General features: G+C 39.4%; 1 protein-coding gene across 4 annotated transcripts in view; it reads right to left on the bottom strand.

Annotated features, from left to right (window-relative positions):
- The window catches only part of LOC6581297 (protein bric-a-brac 1), a 73,984-nt gene extending 57,135 nt beyond the window's left edge, over nucleotides 1–16,849 (bottom strand). For all 4 annotated transcript variants that reach the window (XM_032731505.2, XM_044010358.1, XM_044010357.1 and 1 more), the window contains exon 1: nucleotides 14,947–16,849. In XM_032731505.2, coding sequence (XP_032587396.2) covers nucleotides 14,947–16,569 — 1,623 coding nt within the window. In that variant the 5' untranslated portion in view covers nucleotides 16,570–16,849. The remainder of the gene's footprint in view (nucleotides 1–14,946) is intronic.
- Nucleotides 16,850–19,387: the final 2,538 nt, after the last annotated feature.

Here is a 19,387-nt window from a genome sequence, read left to right as displayed (position 1 = left end):
TACAGATACATAGATACAGATACATAGATATAGATACATAGATACATAGATACAGATACTTATACTTAGATACAGATACAGATACATAGATACAGATACATAGATACAGATACATAGATATAGATACATAGATACAGATACATAGATACAGATACATAGATACAGATACATAGATATAGATACATAGATACAGATAAATAGATGTACATACATAGATGTGGATACATAGCTACATATATAGCTATATTTACATATACAGGTACAGATACAGATACAGTTACCAAATATAATTTGATAGAACCTTATATACCCTTCTCACACTTTAAGCCGTCATCAAAAGGTAGCTAGAAAAAGTTTTGTGCAGCCCAGCAAGACACAGCAAAAGATACAGATTTAGATACAGCTACAGCAACAGCAACTACCACATCCACAGCTGCATCTACAGCTACATCTACAGCTACAGCCACAAACATATTTGAAAAAGTTGTATTCACAAAACAAATCGAACGGCAGATCGAAAATTGCGGACCAATAGCCGCACCAGCCCGTGTCCTGCACCTTGAATGCCGCACCCTTCGACATACCCTCGCTCCTTTCACCTTCAGTCTCAGTTTTTTCTCGTTCCTCTGGCACCCCCTTCTTATGGATAATAATTTCTGAATTCCTGCTCATTTTGATTGCGCCTAATAACTGAGTACCGATGCCGCCTCTGCCTCGACTTGGACCAATTTGTGTGAGCCAAGTCTCAACTCGACTGCGACTGCGACTGCGATTCGCGACTCGCATTGAATTCGTGGTCCTAACGCCGCCTTGCCACCGTCTCTGGCGTCTTGGCCAACAGCACACACAGAACTGGGCTGCGTTTATTTTTGTTACAAATATTTTATTCCAATGCCATATATTTTATTTACTGCTTCTCTCGCTCTTTCTCCCCATTCCTCGGCTACGGCTTCGCATCGGTTCTTTTATTTTATTGCATTGTTTATGCAGCCGAAAGTAAATTATGTTTTGTCCGCGGCATCGCACTGCAAAGTCGAAACAAAACTCGCAACGTCGTCGCAGCAGCTTTTGTCTTTATATATATTTATTGCCAATAAGAGTTGATTAGCTAAGTCAGGCCATTCGCTGAGGTCTTTAACTGAGCTATGCTCTAAGATAGCTAAAAAGCAGCATGTGTCATTGTTTGTTATGAGTAAAAATATGAGAATAGATGAAAATTTTAATGCATAGAATCATGATATATAGAGCAATAGATAAACATATATGTATATACTAAAAGAGCTTAGAGTTAGGGAATCTTAGCCTTTTATTTTCCCCATCCAAACAAAATTGAAAAAGCGCAAAGTTATCAACTCTAAGAATCCAGATCCTTCTCAAGACAGCACTGCGCTTAGTTTTCATGCTATTTCTTTTTGGCCAAGTGCACTTCAAGAACTTGCTAACCATAGAGTATATAAAGTGCGTTGCTTTCAATGTTGCGTGGCTTTTGCCGCAGTTTGTTGGCTGTCATTTTGCAAAAGTTATTATGCCAGGTGGTTGTTGTCGTTGCTGCTGCTGCTGTAGTTGTTGTTGTAGTTGTTAGCATTTCACGTATTATTTGTTGCTCTTTGTGGGTAATACGTACAACAGTTAACTGAGTTCTGTGCATTTCAGTTGCTCAGTTTTGTTGTCTGTGCCACATTTCAGCAATTGCTTTGCATATTTTATTGCTAAATAATAAATGCCCATTAAGTTAATTGGCAAATTAGGCAAACACACACACACACACACACACGCATACACATGCACACGGAATCGGCATTTACGGTTTTTAATTGGAACGCATACACTCGACAAAAAATAGGTAAACTATTATAATTTAGTAACTGGGTCTTGGGCATGAACTATTTTCCAAGTTGTCATTTGCATAGGGCAAATTGTGAAGAGGTTCTTTTTGGGTAACAACCAAAATCGATAGGGCCACCGTCCCGGACTTCCCCCGTCCGTCCTTCTCATCAGTCGTTCACAAGTGCAGCGTACATACGAATACATACACATATGTATTTTTTCTAGTCTAAATGACAAGGCACAAAATGCGTTTGCAGCGAAATTCAAAATGCGAAATGCGAAATGCTGTCTGACAGGCAAACACAATTAAATGTTATGCAGATGCAATCTAAAATGTCATTATATCAAATTCATTAATCCCCAATACAGAGCAGGCCTTCAGGCAACGCAACAACAACAACAATAAATGCAATAGCAACAACAACAACAACAACAGCTTGAAGAAATGCAGCCAAAGGCAACAACAACAACAACTATGACAACGACAACGTTGTTGCGCCTGCATCTGCACTCATTTATATTTTTTCCTTTTTTTATGTTAAACTCACACTCATAGATACACACGCACACGCACACACACACACGCACACTCATATGTTTTTAATAATAATTATTTTTTTCTTTCGCATTGCGATTTGAAGAGCTGTAAAGAAAAAACGAGGCGCGCAAAAAACAACAAGGAAGCAAAAGTTTGTCTAAAATGATAGACCTGAAAATGCCTTCTATGAAGTTATGAGGTAGTTAGGCAGTAAATAGCATAAAATATAATTATGATAATTATAATTGAAATAAATAATAGTTTTTGAATTATAGACATAAAATATATCTAAATTTTTATATAGATAAGTTTAGAGGCCTCGATATATATTTGATCGATTTATAACGATTTTATCGAAGGGAAAAATCTTAGTGACTGACCTTATTATAATGGAATATAATATTGCTCTATGAGCTGTAATCTCCTATATATAAATTGTAGATATACTCTACATTTAGTTTATTAAGAGAGAATAACAAACCCAAGACTTTATTTAATTGGAATATAATATTCTTCTCGCTCTTTTGTACAACGATACAAACATATATCGATTATAGTTTATCGAATTATGAATTCGATATCTGCACGTTTAATGTTTCTCATCTATATAAAAAAGTAAGCAATATCTCCACTAATAGCTGATTTCTTATTCAAGATCTTTCTTCTATTCCCAGCATACCCATACTGCTTCGCTTGACTGCTACAGGGTATAGGTACGAGAAAGAAGAAAAAAAGCTGCACTGCGCCCGTTTTGCTAGCGATTAAAATCGCTGCACGTGAATATTTTAACGTCAGTCAATCAAATGGCTTAAAAATGCTTTGTCATAGCTTCACTCCACACACACGAGCTCCTCCTAACCAGAGCGAACTTTTTTTTTCTTTTTCTTTTTGTAATATACATATATGTATGTAGCCCTGCCTCGACTCTGGCAGATACTTCAGTTCATGTGCGCTAGCTAAATCGCCTTTGATTTGATTTCGTTTGATTTGATTAATCGCACGACGTCAACGTCGACGTCGCTGCCTGATAATGAGATACGAGCCAAGGCAGCGGCAGCGACTTGCACGCAATTAAGCCAAATTAAACTCAAAGCCAAGCAAACCTACAAGTAAATACGTGTTAAGATGCCTCTGTGTGAGTGAGTGAGTGTGTGTGTGTGTGTGTGTGTGTGTGTGTATCTGGGTGTGTGAGTGTGTTTGTGTATGTGTGAGGAATATATGTTCAAAGTTCAATGCGCCGCGGCACAGAACTTAAGTTAACAGCTTTAAAAAATTATTGTTTACAATATTAATATAAATGGTTATATATTAACACACACATATGAAAACATCACACACACACACACACAAATGGACTTTAAGTATTCATTCCATTCAGCGTCATAAACTTCAATTTTCGAAAATCATTTCCTTAACAGCTGCGCACAAATATATATATTTACATACATACATATATATACACACATAAACATACATATATATATTTATATACACATATATATAAATATAAACATATATATCTTTAAACAACAGCCCGGCAATAAAAAAAAATATAAGTATAATAAAATGTATTAAGATTCACAGTGGACACATGAGTTTGCTAAATTGTGAACTAGTTGTTGGTGTTGGTATAGAAGAAAGAGTGAGAGAGAGAGAGAGAGAGAGAGAGAGGACAAAAAACGATTAAATATTTGCTAGTTCAATGCCAAATGCGCATTTAGTTAATAATTTGTCAGCACCTCAACTAATTGTGATTAAATAAATTGTTTACATAGATAATTAAATACTTTGTAAAATGTTTAATAGATAAATCTAGCTGTCAACATCAATCTTTATTAAGATAAATATTTTTTCTCTAATACTAAAATGTCAATATTAATCAATCTGTCTACATCGTAGTCTGTATTGATTTTTCTTAAATATGAAAAGTTTCTATAGGTAATATTTGTTCTATATCAATATTCTACCTTATATTTTGGAATATGAAACTCTAGTCCGTTCCATATCTTATTAGTTCCTAAGATTCAAGCCAGTATCTAAACCTTTGTATGTGTATGCATGCATGTATCCATATCTATATCAATTACTAGCTCTAAGAACTCTTATTTAAGTCTACAACTTTATCAAAATAATATACAAATAATTACTATCGATATCTATACTATAGGCCATAGTGTTATCTCTAATATAATCATAATCTATATGTTTATCTATAAATATATCTGTGGCGCTATCAATTTATTTGTGTTTACTCTTTCAATTTCACGAGCGATATCTTTATTTCTATAGTTCTTGCTATATCTAAAAACTTTTTTTTTTTATAATATGCATTTGCCAATTTAATTGTTTTTTTTTTTTATGGCAATCACTATCTTTGCCCCACTGTTGCTGTATAGGCTCCACTGTGCAATGTGTGTGCGCAGTTTTTGCCCTTTGCACATCGTTAAGGAATATTATAAATTACTACAAAAACAACAACGACAATGAAGTCGGGGCTCTTGAAATATTTATTTTATATTACGTTTTTCGTATATACCTATATATATATATATATAAATATATATATATATGTATATATTTATTTTATTTCCCTTTTCCCTTTTTGATTCTCCCCAGACGCGGGTCTAAATTAAAGAATATTTCTTTGCTGCTGCCTTTACTGCTTCATCTTCTCTTTTTTATTTTATTTCGTTGTGTTATTTTATTTATTATATTTTTCCCCCACTCTCCCTCTGCCGCTCTCGCTCCCTCTCGCTCTTCAAGGGTAGCCCCGTCTTCGTTTAAAGTGCGGTTTCTTGTCTTTCTCCATATATATTCATTATTATTGCTGCGACGGCCGCGACGTCGACTGCGACTTCGCTGCACATAACTTCAACTTTGTATCTGTATCTTTGTATCTCTGCCAAGCGGCTGCGTGTATGTGTGTATGCCTGTGTGTGTGTGTGTGTGTGTGTCTTGTATTTAAGGAAAAAGAATGATGCAAAGACGATAAAATATAATTTCGGCTTTATATTTTATTTTAATGATGAAAAATGTTGAAACTTTATTACGAACTCATAAAAAATTTAAACGTAGGTACACACGCAGCGCGGGCGACGCTGAGGGAGATCAACACACGCTCACACACACACGAATGTATATATACATATATTCGTTCTTCTTATTCTTTGTGCTCGACTCATAAATAAGTTGAGAAAAATGCGCTGTGCACAATGTTAAATGTTATAAAAATCCACAAAAAGAAAAACGTATTTATTTTTATTGCACATTGCAGCCATAATAATGTATCTTATGGATACACAACTACAAGTTCAGCCATACAGCTGCTGCTGCTGCTGTGGCTGCTGCTGTGGCTGCTGCCTTTGATGATGCCTCCGTTAGACTGAAAGCCAAGCGCAAAAGGTGTGAAAATATATGTCATAAGATACAAATGTATCTAATTGAATGAAAGCGACACAGACAGCGATTTGTTCTTAACACGCAGCTCGACCAAACACCACGCACTGTTAGTGGAGCGTGAGAGTTGCACCATTCAGCACACACTCTTCGCTCTTCACTCTCCACTCTTCGCCCATCACTTGCCCACTTGCTGCCCAACCTGTCTTTCGGTCTCGTCCATTTGGCAGCGACCGGCATGCGTCCAACCGAACGCGTCAAAGTCAAAGTCGTCTTCAATGAGAAGTTTTGTGCTCTTTTCGCTGATTCATTAACTAACCTGATGGGGTAGCTAAGCTATGTTATGTGTTTAGTTCATTTCGGGAGAGATTTTTGAACCTTGGAATCTGTCATCAAATATTACTAAGGAAATCATAGATAGATTTCATAATCAGGTCTGAGAAGAATTTCTATAGCACCCACCAAAAAGCTCTGCAGCAGATTTTAGGCATATCTTTATGAATGGAATGGAAGGGTATACAGTCTTCGATATTTCGCATTTCTACTTGATGCTTTACGCTGTTGTTCAATGTTGCGGCAGGTTATGGCTGGGCACACACAACAACGACAATAACAGACACACACAGAGAGAATAGCCAAATGTGTGTGACAGCATAAACTCGACGATAAAGATACAGTTACAGATAATGAAACAGAATGAGATACAAAAGTATCTAAGGATTTACACTTGTTGGCTGTATATTGTACTTTGTTATTCAAAAGATACAAAGAAAAAGTATCTCAATATCTGAGTATCTTGGAAGTTTACAACAAATATTTCTTATTAGCTGCCTATCTATCTGTACATTACATTTATAATCTTATAGATTTACGAAATCATTTTTAGTTTTTAGGCCACGATAAGCTATATCAGCGTGGCCCAATCAAACGTGAACTGAATTCATGTGTATATTTATATATGCTATATACACATGTATATATATTTCTATATCATTATTTGTTTGATTGTTTTTGTTTTTTGTTTTGTTCTTTCTATTATTTTACATTAATTTGCTGTAGAGCTATAGATTACCCAATCGCATTAATGATATCTTATCGCTGACGACAATAAAAAATAAATAGAGAACAATGTTGTTTTGCAAGCAACAATCGATTTTCGATCGCTATCACGAGTGTGCGCTGCAATAAATATATACAGCACACAATTATTGTAAATAAATAAATGTAATTATAAAAAAAAAAAAAAAAAAAAAAAAAAAAAATTTAAAAAAAATTGTGAACGTTTGCTGAGTCTCGTATTGACTCACAGCTGCGCAACTTTCAATCAGTGCAACCAATATATAAAAATTCATTAAAAATAAAAAATAAATAAAATGTATCTCACACACACACACAGACACAGTACGCCCACTTGGGGCACGCCCCAGCAACCCGCTCTGCGCGCGTGCATTTTTAATTAATTTATTTTTGCCGATATGTTTGCAAGGCGTGCGCACAGTCACAAAGCCAGCTCTGCCTGCACAAAGACAAAAGCCAACTTAAAAAAAAAAATTGCATCTTTAAGATACACACTCTCACACGCACACACACACACACAGACACTCACACTCGCAGACATACAGTACGAAAAGTATCTTTTGTTGTCGCTGTCCTCGTTGCCTGCCATAGCTCTCTGCCATTAATTTATTTATTTAATACTCTTCCCCCTCCGCTGTGCCCCCCATCACAACCTCTCCCTCTGCCTACCTGCCCCGCTCTCTCTCACAGTCTCTGTGATTAATCGGCTGCTCATTGTAAATATTTGTCTTTAGTTTGTTGCACTGCGCACAACGCGCGAAAAACCTGCCCAAGTGATTTTTCAGTATCAGATACATTTGCGAGCAGTACAAAATTGTATCTTAAGATATTATTGAAAACGCCAAGAAAAATGTGAAAAATGAAAAGCTCATTAAATCTCTATCTAAAAAGAATGATAGATATACGATAGAAAATTGAACTTTAAGATATGTATATGTATCAGCATATTTATATATGATGAAATATATATGATGAAAACTTTATACTAAAAAATATATATTTTTATATAAATAAATTTTAAATCAAATTTTTCTATGAATGGCATTCCATAATTTCATATAAAATTTAATATATAGAGTCAATATATATATTTATATATGTATGTATATAATATTCGTTTTCATTCATTAAATCAACACATATCTAACTGGACATATGCGCGGCCTAGTTATTTAGCTAAACTTTATGAGCCCCCACTTGGTTGCCTGGGGTTTTTCTTCAGATTTATCATTGTTGTATTTTATAATATTTTTCTTTTACCGTAATTTATAATAAGCTATTTGCTTTACGCACCTTTTTGCATGCTTATGCCAGAGCCTCAGACTCCGGGCTGTAACTCAGACTTCTTGTAGCTATATAAATGTGGCTACCCCCTGCCCACGCAAGTCGAGAGAGACAACAACAACAACAACAACAGCAAGCCAAGCCACTTCAGTCAGGCAAAATTCTTGGCATGAGTGCGGAGGCTGACTTACAACTAATGCAATATAATAAATTTATACAACGTTACAAATAAATGTCTGTGTGTGTGTGTGTGTATTTGAGTGTGTGTGTGGGTTGAGAAAATAAATAAATAAATATTTTTAGAAGGATATATGTATGTATGTATACATATAGACAGACATACATACGAGCAAGATTTGATTGCCGCCCAACCCTTTCTCAATTTTGAGTCGTTCTTGCAGCATGCCTCATGCCCCATGCCTCATGCCCGATACCCCATGCCTGCTTCTTCGCTCCCCTTAGTTTGTTGTTTTGCTTTATGATGGCATTGCTTGGGCCTCCTTATATCTTCTCTTTTTCTCTTACTCTCCCACTCTCTCTCGCTCTCTTTCTATCTGCTAGTCGCTCTCTTGGTCTGGGGCGCCCCTTGGAGCTGACTCCGGCTTTGGCTTTGCTTTTGGTTTTGGGTTATTTATCTGCATAAATTATTTATGCCGCATTACAAGCATAAAAATAAATAAAATAAATGAAGCCCAGGCAAAACTAAATCCGATTAGAATATGCAGAAGGGGCCACGGCACAGCTCTCCAACAGATACAAATTTATTTTTATAGATTAATCAACGTGTCTCTACGAGCGTTACTGCAGCAGCTGCAACAAATATATCTATATATATATATATATATGTACATATATAAATATATATGGATATATCTTTATTTGGCTTAGCGAAACAAAAAAAAAAAAAAAAAAAAAAAACCATTACGTTCATTTTATTCCCCCTCCATTTCTGGCTTTTTGTATATAAATATAAACACAAGCAATTTTGTTGGCTATTTTTTATAGAATTTTCCTTTTAAATTAAATGTTTATAGAATTGGCAACTAAATTAATGTATCTGCAGCTGTAGCCATATAGCTGTAGCTGTAGCCCGTTTTAGAATATCCGCTAAAAGACGTAAAATGTAAAATTACTTCAATTTTGTTTTGGGGTAGGGGCTCCATATGTGGCTTTTGTATATAAACAACTTGGCATGGCATGGAATTGTAAGAATATTTAATACCCTACTAAATATAAATACATATAGACAAGCGAATAACAGCTATCAAATAATAGACAAAATCTAAACAAAATTCGAATTTGTAAATTTGAATTCTGAGCAATTCTCGATGCTTATTCACTTAGAGCATTAAAACAATTACGATTGGAATCAATTTAATGATTTTTCAACGTATTGGAAATGTGCAAGAAAATGTGATTCAAATATCTAATTAAAGAATATGTGAATTGTGAATTTGTCATATTCAAATATGTCTTTGATTGAAAATAAGTCTATGATTGATCTACTATAAAAAGTCACATACATGTCATTTCATTGCAATCTATTTCTCATATAATATTCTTCATCCAGAGCAGCTGTGTAATATGATAAAAGTACATCGATGAGGAGTAGGTTGGAAGCACCTAAACCCTATAGAAATAATTTTCTCTAGACAATATACACGTTACTTATTGCATCTAAAGTCCACAATATCCCGTCTTATGGGTAGAGCATAATAAAATATGTCTGAATAATATAAAACAGAAGGCGATACATCAAAGCGGATTATACAATTTATATTTGCTCTTGTTTTTATGCGCTGCGGCCGCAGTTTGTTCTATTTTTTTTTTTTCTCATTCTCCTCTGCTTCTTCATCGCCTTTTCCTTCGCTTCGCCTCTGTGTATCTTCTACTTCGATTCGTTTTTTTTTTTTTTTTTTTTTTTTTTTTTGTATATATATTTCCTCATTTTTATGTTATTTATTTATTTTTCATTAAGCGGCAATGTGCATTGAGCTGTTGTATACAATAGCGATGAGCAGCAGATGCAGCGGCCGCAACGGCAACGGCGACGGCAACAGCAGCACGGGCACAGATACAGCAACAAGATATTGTATCTTGAAGATACAGATACATTAGAAATAACACACGCTGCGCTTGTAATAAATTGTATTATTTATATTATTTTATTCATGCACACACACACATACACACAGAGAGAGAGAGAGAGAGAGAGAGAGAGAGAGAGAGAGAGAGACAGAGACACACACAGAGACAGAAACGAGTCTCGACGCTAGCTCCGCCGCCACTTGAGGCCAATTTAACACAGGCAAAAGATCAGACGCAGTCGACGTCGCCGTCGACGCCCAGCGGAAGCGTCGTCCGTTTGTGCCACAGACTCGAGGCAGTTGGTCGGGCAGGGGATTGCAGGGTCGCTTGCCTCTGCAGAGAGTGACGAGTGTAATGACTTTTGTCGATTGGGTTAAGTGGCTTGTTGGCTTCCTTTGCGCACCTACACAGATACAGTCACACACACACACACACGCACACATACACACGCGCACAATTCAAATGCACCTTCTCATTTTTCTTTCGTTTTAATTTTTTTTTTTTTTTTTTTGTGAGTTGCATCTTTTTCAATTTTTATGCATGCCACACATTTTGTTGCCGGCTGCTGTTGTTGCTCTGGTTGTTGCCTTTTTGATTGCTGCCTGCCTGCTTTTTTCCCTACACCTTCTTATGTGTGTGTGTGTGTGAAGTAGCTTGAATGTGGCACGTTTGCTTGTTGTGGTTGCGGGGGTCCCCCCCTCTCTGAGGTAATTTGTCTACACAAGTTTCTTTTTTTTGTCAGCATCAGCTTGCTTATTATATTCAGCAAACTGACTCAAACTGAGTTTAAGGATATGCGTGCGTAATAATTTTTTGTGTTTTTGTTGAGAGTCTGACTTCAATTCGACAGCTAACCAATTGCCCAGAGCTTTATATATTTAGCTTCTTTTATTTCTTGGTAAGGGCTATGGGCGAAAACGAAAGTGCTTAACAGATAATTAAAAAAAAAAAAAAACAACTTTTTGAATGGCACGTTATTATTAGTTAGTTAGTTCAATTAGTTTTTAAGGCATGATTATGTTTGTTAAGAGTTTTCCTATATCTTTTAAGTTTAGGCTTGAGATAAAAAGAAAAATAAATAAAATTTGTGAAAATTCCAAATTTATCTTATTTGAAAATTAACCCTTTCCTGACTCTTCTAGCTGTATATAGATATTACAAAACAAAAAGAACTTATACCACCCAGTTAGAGGGTATGTGGAAGTCGTGCACTCATACCCTAAAACACTGATGCCATCTCAACATAATTCAATAAAATTTAATTAACCCTCATCACCTATAACTACAAGATATATATAACTATAAGAAACAATATATATAAATGCATATATTTATATTCATATAGCGGAGATCTCCTCGACTGTAGTTCACTGAACCTGAGAGAATAATAAAAATAAAATATTACCTCTAATGATGCACGCATAAAATGCAGCAGCAGCAGCAGCAGCAGCAGCAGCAGTCGCCGCAGCGGCATCAATAAAATATGAACAAGAATAAGACGACGAAGAGGCCGAAATAAAATAAATAAAAGAACATATAAATAAGAAAAAGAAAGAAAAAAAAAACAGACTTTCAACAAAAGACCAAGAAAATGAGAAATATTATAAAAGTGCAATTAATCAACGGAAAGCGAAGCAGAAAGATCGACCGATCGCGAGACAAAGGCTGACACTTATCGGCTTTAGCTGCTTATGTGTGTGGCATGCCACAAAGAGAAACAGCAACAACAACAAAAACTTGTAAATAAATGAAAAAAAAAAGAGGAACGTATTAAAAGTATTTAAGAAGAGCTGCTGCATATGGGAATTGATTATTTTGCATATAGAGAGGGAACTATAGAAGCGGATGCCGCCTGTCAATATTTGATGGTTATGATCGTTTATGATGGGAAATGAAGGGTATATTGGTTGTAGAGGTCGTATGTATATAAAGTGTTATCTCAATCTTAGCTAATTTTATATCATCCCCAATTCTCAAATGACAATCATCTAACAGTTACATCTCAAGATAGATCTTAACCTTCTACAAACTTTAGATTATCTAAAATAAATACTAGTTTCTTAATAACGCCTTCCGGTATGAACGAGTATGATGCGGTCGTTGCAACTCGAATGCAACGTTCTTATTAGTTATATATGAGCATTTACTGATCAATGATCAGCATGACGTTGAAGCAGGTGAAGGGGGTCGGGGGTTGGGAGTCGAGGTTTCGTGGCAGCGATTTTTAATAAATGAAATGTGTAAATAAACGCACGAGCAACAACAACAATAATAATAGCTAAAACAACAACAACAAGTGGCATCAGAATTGGTTAGACAAACAGCAGGAAAGCATAAACATGGCCAACACTAATACCAAGGCAAACAGAACAAAAGATGCAGATGCAGATGCTATAGCTGTTGTTGTTGTTGTTGTTGTTGCAGATGCATTTCCAAAGAATTTCTAAGCACATAAAAATACAAACAACAACAACAGCAATGAACAAAATCAAAGCCCGCGGTCAGCGTTGGAAAAAATATTTAAAAATGCATAAAAACAAAATATTTATTGAAGAAATGCGGGAGGGAAAGAGAGGGAGCAATAGAGAAAGGGGGAACGGAGCGATAGAGAGAGGGATACGCTAACAAGAAAACGGGAAAGCAGACAGACAATCGGATTATCAGAAAATTGAACTACGAAAAGATACCCTGTAAAAATGTTTTTATTATCCAAAATTATAAGAGGCTTATGGTCTGTATATAAATAAAGAATAAACACATCGAATTTATAGTTTTATAAATTTATGTATCATATGAACATCAAAAATTTTATATTTCTGCCATTGAAATTTTATAAATTATTGGATACATATTGAATAAGCAAAAGGTATTGAGAGACTCTCTCCCTGTCTCTTCCGCACAGTGTACAATCTCACAATTAAAGCTACATGATGCCCTATGAGTACAAGCTACAGGGTATCAAAATATTAAATGAGATAAACAAACGATTTCGAATTTGAACATATGAGCATGCTAATGCGCCCAAGACGCGAGTGAAGCGATCGAGCCGAGCTGCTGTTAACCCAGCCCAGCCTTTGGTTTATTTGATTAATGCACTCGAAAGCGACAATAAACAAGAACAAACGAACGAACGAATGGCTGGCAACTCTGGCCAGAGCCGTGGCTGGGCTGTGATCTGTCCCAGCCCAAAAGGGAGATCCGCATGCAGAGACAAACAAATATTGCATTCCAGCGAGCACAAATCGAATGTGAATGCCCAGAATCAGTGTGAGAGCTGGGAAGCTGGGGAAGAGCTAGGGAGAAGACTCTTTGGGTTCGACGACGTCTATTAGATAAATAAATAAAAATTCTTTATTAAAGTGCGAATTCTGCGATGCGGCTTAATGTTGATGGAACGCTCGAAGGCGCGTTGACTGTGCTGTGTCTAGAGAACCGTTGACATAATTGCACCAACAGATCGTATCTGAAAACCAGTTTACGGCCAACTCTGGATGCAGGCGAGTAAACTCTTTGGATAACTTTGATGAGGATAAAGAGCAGAAGAAGATGACGATGAAGAAGAAGAAAAACAGAAAAAAGTGCCTAACAAACCATTTAAAATAAATAATTTGAAATGATTTATGAACAGGTTTTTAGTTCTTCAATATATTAGTAAGGGTATTCTGTAAAAAGAAAATGCAAATGCAAGAAGGTGACAATGCTTATTGGATAAGAATTGGAATACAAATGAAATATGTGGTAGAGCTTATCATAGGATTATGCTATAATGTCTATTTATAGTGTTGTAAAATACATAACAGAAAAATTAGACACAGAATTCATTCACAGAAAAGTTCTTATAAAAGGCATTTAACAAAGAAGTTTATTTAGAATTAGTCTAGAATATTCTGACTGAATATAATGCAGTGTTGTAAAACACATACTACGAAATTTTCTAGAGTGGATAAAATTTGCGAAGCTTTTTAATAGTAGAATAAAATACATTAAAATATTTAATTTGGTATATATAATAACCCTGTTTTAAAAGTTTTTTTTTTCCAACCTCATATCATCTGTTGCTTGTGATAATATATCTATAAATATACTTTTTACTCTATGTTCTCCAACATTGGATGACCTTAATTCCAAAAATATAAACTCCTATGAATGAATATTCAGATTCACATTCATATTTAACAATCAATTAATGTGCGGACATAAGGAGGAAGCATCGCATGTAGAACCTACGACAAGGCGAAAAATGTTTAAAATGCTTTCAACGATCGCGAGCAGAAGACGTGGCCGGCAACAACAATGAACAGTGGAACAGAAGCAGCGGCCATGGCAGAGGCAGAGGCAGAGGCAGAGGCAGAGAGGGAGCAGCCACGACGCCGGCGACGACGTGCAGCACGTGAATGCTGTCAATCAAGAGCGCAGCGAACAACAACATTCCACGGTAGCTGGTGCTGCTGCTGTTGCTGCCGAGGCCATTGTGACGTCACGCGGCGAAATGCCGTCGGCAAAAAGTCGCCGAATCAAAATGAAGATCGCGAAACGTAAATCAAAACAAAACAGAGAGCGCAACGGAGAGTGAGAGAGCGATTGCCTTTGACGCGTGAGCGTAAGCAAACGCTGCTGCTGCGGCTACTGCTGCAGCGGCAGCTGCTGAAGAGAGCGCGCTAAGAAGATCGCGTTTGTGAATGAAATGCCGTAAGAGAACGTTTAAAGAGAGAGATAAATAGCCTATGCTCACTTACCCGCTCTTCCTCGCGTATCATCTCCGCGATGCCCGGCTTGATCTCCATGTCGTCCGCGAGCGAAGCTGAGCTGGACGGTCCGCTGTGATGGTGGGGCGGCGGTGGCGGCAGTCGCGGCTCGGCAGCAGCGACGCTGAGCTCCATGGCGGCAGCGGCCATGGCCGCGGCAGAGCCGAGCGGGAATCGCGACTCAGCGGAAGTGCTGGAAGCGGAAGTGGAGATGTGATGCTGTTGCTGTTGCTGCTGCAGATGATGGAGATGCTGCTGCTGCTGTTGTTGTTGTTGCTGTTGCTGTGGACTGGGCAGCGAGCGTGGGCAGCGGCTAGCTCCCGGTGGCGCTGGCGTCGTTGCAGGTGAGGGCATTTCCAGGCCATGCAGCGCCGTCTCCAGCGCTTGTGCTGCGGGCGTCAAGCGGCGCGGCGTCAGGCTGCCGCTGCCAGCGCCCATTGGCTTGGGCGGCGGTGTCAGTAGGCCGCAATCGCGCTGTCTCTCTCGCTCCTTCTGCTCCTGCTCCAGTCGCTCGGCAGCGATCAAGCTGCTCAATGGGCTCGGCGGCGCCTGGAATATGGCATCAGCCGAGGGCCAGCGACGCTTGCGCACATTGCGGCTCTGCTGCTGCTGCTGTTGTTGTTGCTGCTGTTGCTGCTGCTGCTGCTGGTGATGGAGCTGCTGCTGCGGCGAAAGACGCAGCTCGCCGCAATCCCAGTCGCTGGTGCGCAACTTCTTCTCCGGCTGCATAAAGGAGAGCAGATCGTCGCTCGGTTCGCGCTCCAACGGCGTCTTGGGCGACAGTTGAGCGGGCGAGGAGCAGGCGGTCGCTGTTGCTGCTGCAGCCGCTGCCGCTGCCGCCGCCGCTGCTGCTGCTGCTGCAGAATTGACTTCTTCCATTTGGGTGACGTCCGCGAGGCCGCGCACCTTCAGCAGCTCGGCGATGCGCAGCAGCGGACCGATTTGATCTTGACTTACGTTGATCTCGCCGCGATACATAAATTCCACAATGGCCTTGAGATCGCACCAGCTGACGTCGCGCATGATGACAATGGGATGCTGGCAGGGCGTCTCGGCCAGCAGCGTCTGGAAATAGGGCGAACAGGCGGAGAGCACCATTTTGTGGGCCTTGATCGAGCGGCCGTCGCAGGCGAGCGTCACGTCCACAAAGGATTCGTTCTGCAACAGCTGATCGAAGATCGTGGTCAGATTCGATTGGTAGTTGTTCCAGCGTAGGCAGAATTGCTGCGGCAGCGGCGTCTGCTGCTGCTGCTGGAGCGGCGTCGTCGTTGTCGTCGCACTGGAGCTGGGCGATGAGCTGCCCGCGTTGGCAGCGCCGCTGACGTCGGCATCGGCGGCACCGCTGGCGCTCGGCGGTGTTGTTAACGGCGGGCTAACGGCCTTTGGTTTATCCTTTTGTGGTGTAGGCGAATTGCTGCCGCCACTACCGCTACCGCTGCCGCTGCCGCCACCACCGCTGCGCTGTCGCTGCGCCGCTTGCGCCTGCTCTGTGGCGTAGGTTTCGCTGTCTGTTTGCGCAGCGGCAGCGGTGGCGACGTTGCTGCTCGTGCTTGTGGTGCTGGTGCTGCCGCGATCGTTACTTGGCCGCGACGTTGGCGTCTCCGTTGACGCCATTTTGTATGCTCCAAAAATTGAGAGCAAGAGCGAGAGCGAGAGAGTGTCTATTGATCGAGCGGCAAAGCAAAATCGAACTCTTTAGCTGTATGCATGTGGGTGTATAAGTGTGTGTGTGTGTGTGTACCGAACACTGCAACGAGACGACGCGGTTATTATCGCGCTCGCGATTTGGTCGCGATATTATTAACGTACACGTGACAACGTGTGTGTGTGTGTGAGTGAGATGTAAGTGTGTATATGTGTGGCTTATTTTACGCGCGTTTTCAATTTAACAACCAAATATTTAAATTCAAATTTTTTGTTTAATTTTTAAAATTTTTTTAAATTATTTTGAAATTAGCTTAAAATAGTTTGTTGTCTTATCAACAAATCGTATGTGTGTGAGTGTGTGTGTGTGTTTGTAGGTGTGTATGCGTATGGCGGCTTTTTCGTTTTTGGCGTCTCGTCGTTATTTTTGGCAATGGAACGTGCCCCCAATAAAAAGTCTTTTCAGCACGAGCGTCTGAATTAGACTGAAAACGTTTTGCACATTTTGATACGGAAAAACTCAAAACAAACTTAACGGGCAGCAGCAGGCAGCAGCAGCAGCAGCAGCAGACGACGTCGATTGGGGCTACGAAAACGCAGAGGCGCTGCTGCTAGTAGCTGCTGCTGCTGCTGTTGTTGTTGTTGTAGTTGCCGTCGCGTCGAGAGTTGCGAATGCGAATTCGCTGAGTCGTCGTCGCGACGTCAGCCGCGAGACCCCCAAGTCGTAAATAGTGTGTGGCGCTGTCGACGTCGCAGCCAGCAAATATTGCAGTTGCAGTTTTCAAGGCAAAGGAGCGCAGCGAAAATAGTGCAAAAGAGCGACGCCAGGCGGCAAACGGCAAACGGTGAGCGGCGAGCAGCGAGCGGCAACAAAACAAATGCCGGCAAACGTACAAAATTCCTTTACTCGGCAAAACGAAAACGAAGCGCCGCCGACGACGACGATGACTACAACGACGAACGCGCTGGTAGAGACGAAGAGACGAAGAGGCGATGAGGCGAAACGAGGCGAAGCTCGCTCGCGAGCGACTTCGGCGCTGGTTCGCTCTCCCACACACAGCCAGCGCCGCGCAACCCCCAAAAAAGCAGCGGCAACTGTGCTGTGCCGTTAGCTCAAGAGATGAGACAAACGCGCTGCATTTTCGGCAATGCGTGCGAAGGGGGGCGCCTAATAGTTAAGCATGCGTGTGTGTGTGTGTGTGATTGAGTGAGTGTGTGTGAGTGCGTGAGTAAATGCAGCGAATAGTTAACGGTACTTTCAGTTAGCAATATAATAGGAAAGAGCTGAAGGCTAATTAATAATAATAGCAATAAATAATATAAATCATAATTTAAACAATTATCTAATTCATAAATGTCACATATATTCCCTTCCCCTCTCTCTCTCGCACACACACACTCTTGAAGCGGCCTAAGAAGCAAAAAAAAAAAACAACTTGACAGCAGCCGCCGTCGTCGTCGCCGTCGCAGCAGCAGCAGCAGCAAAGATTGTTCATTAATTAGTTCCGTTTGTATTTCTGCTGCCTCTGCTATCTCTGCCTGCTACTGCTGCTGCCGCCTGTGTTGCTTCTGCTCAATTTTGAGCTGCAGTCGGTTGCTCTCTCGCCAATTCGCCGCAATCTTTTGACGCTCTTTTGATTTTAAGAGACGCGCCATGTGCCTCTGCTCGGCTTGCACTTCTCTTTGGCAAAGACACGAACGAACAGTAAGTCGTAAGTAAGTACGGGTGGGAGCGAGAGGCAGCGCATAGGTTGGTTGGTGGGGTGTGCGAGTGCAAGCATTGCACCTGCAGTTTGAGCGACGTTTTGTCGTTTTTCGTTTTTCGCTTCTGGCCTGCCTTTGTCTGTGTGCTACTCACGTTGTTGTTGTTGGCTCTTTTTTTCTCGCTCGCTCGCCTTTGGAACTGCCCACACTGCGGGGCTGTCACTGGAGACTGGTCAAACGATATATGTGAGCGCGTGTATGTGTACGTGTGTAAGTAGTTGCGTGTTTCGCTATGCATATATGTGTGTGTATGGCTGAGTCTTGCACTTGTATTTTGATTATTGTTTTTGGCATTAAATGTATAAAATAAAGAAAAATACACACTCACACACACTCATGCAAAAAATTGGCCAAATGCGTGAACGAGACAAACGATGCTGCCAGCGTGTAGTGTATTAGAGCGAGACAGCCAGCTGCGGCTCAGTTTCAGCCAGTCATAAATTATGCAAAATAAAAACAATTTTTTTTTTTGCAACTAGCAAATGGCGGTTGACTACATTATTATAAATACGACTAAATAACGCAACTGTAAATTAATCAAACAGAAAATGTGCCTAATAAATGATCTTTAGCGATCGGGGAATACATTTTTAAATAGATGTGTTGGCAGAGATTTCACAGCAGCTGTTTGCATTAATTCAACGAGAGCGTCTGAATTGTAAATTTCACAATCTTTATTTTGATACTATTATTAATTGTTGTTTAGATGTGGATTATTTTTAAGCTATACAAATGTAAATAAATACTGTGGAAATTGTCGGAAATTATGTGTTGAATGGTTTTTAGGTGATGTGTTATATAAAGAACCAATAAGAACGAAATTTGAAATAATTATTTTAAAAATATAATTTACAAATTCGCTGTATTACAAATTTGTTTTCTAGGTGAACATAAAAAAGAAACAGAATAAACAATCTATTAATTATATATTACACTTATTTACCCTAATAAATTGGCTTAATTAAAAATAATAATAATTTTAAGCGTTTTTTAGGTAAATGTAATAATTATCTATTGACGATCT

This window comes from Drosophila mojavensis, unplaced genomic scaffold (genome assembly GCF_018153725.1).
Source record: "Drosophila mojavensis isolate 15081-1352.22 unplaced genomic scaffold, ASM1815372v1 contig_74, whole genome shotgun sequence".
In the NCBI taxonomy this organism is placed as follows: Eukaryota; Metazoa; Arthropoda; class Insecta; order Diptera; family Drosophilidae; genus Drosophila; species Drosophila mojavensis.
The sequence above is the reverse complement of the archived record's forward strand: the minus strand, read 5'-3'. Positions and strand labels throughout refer to the sequence as shown.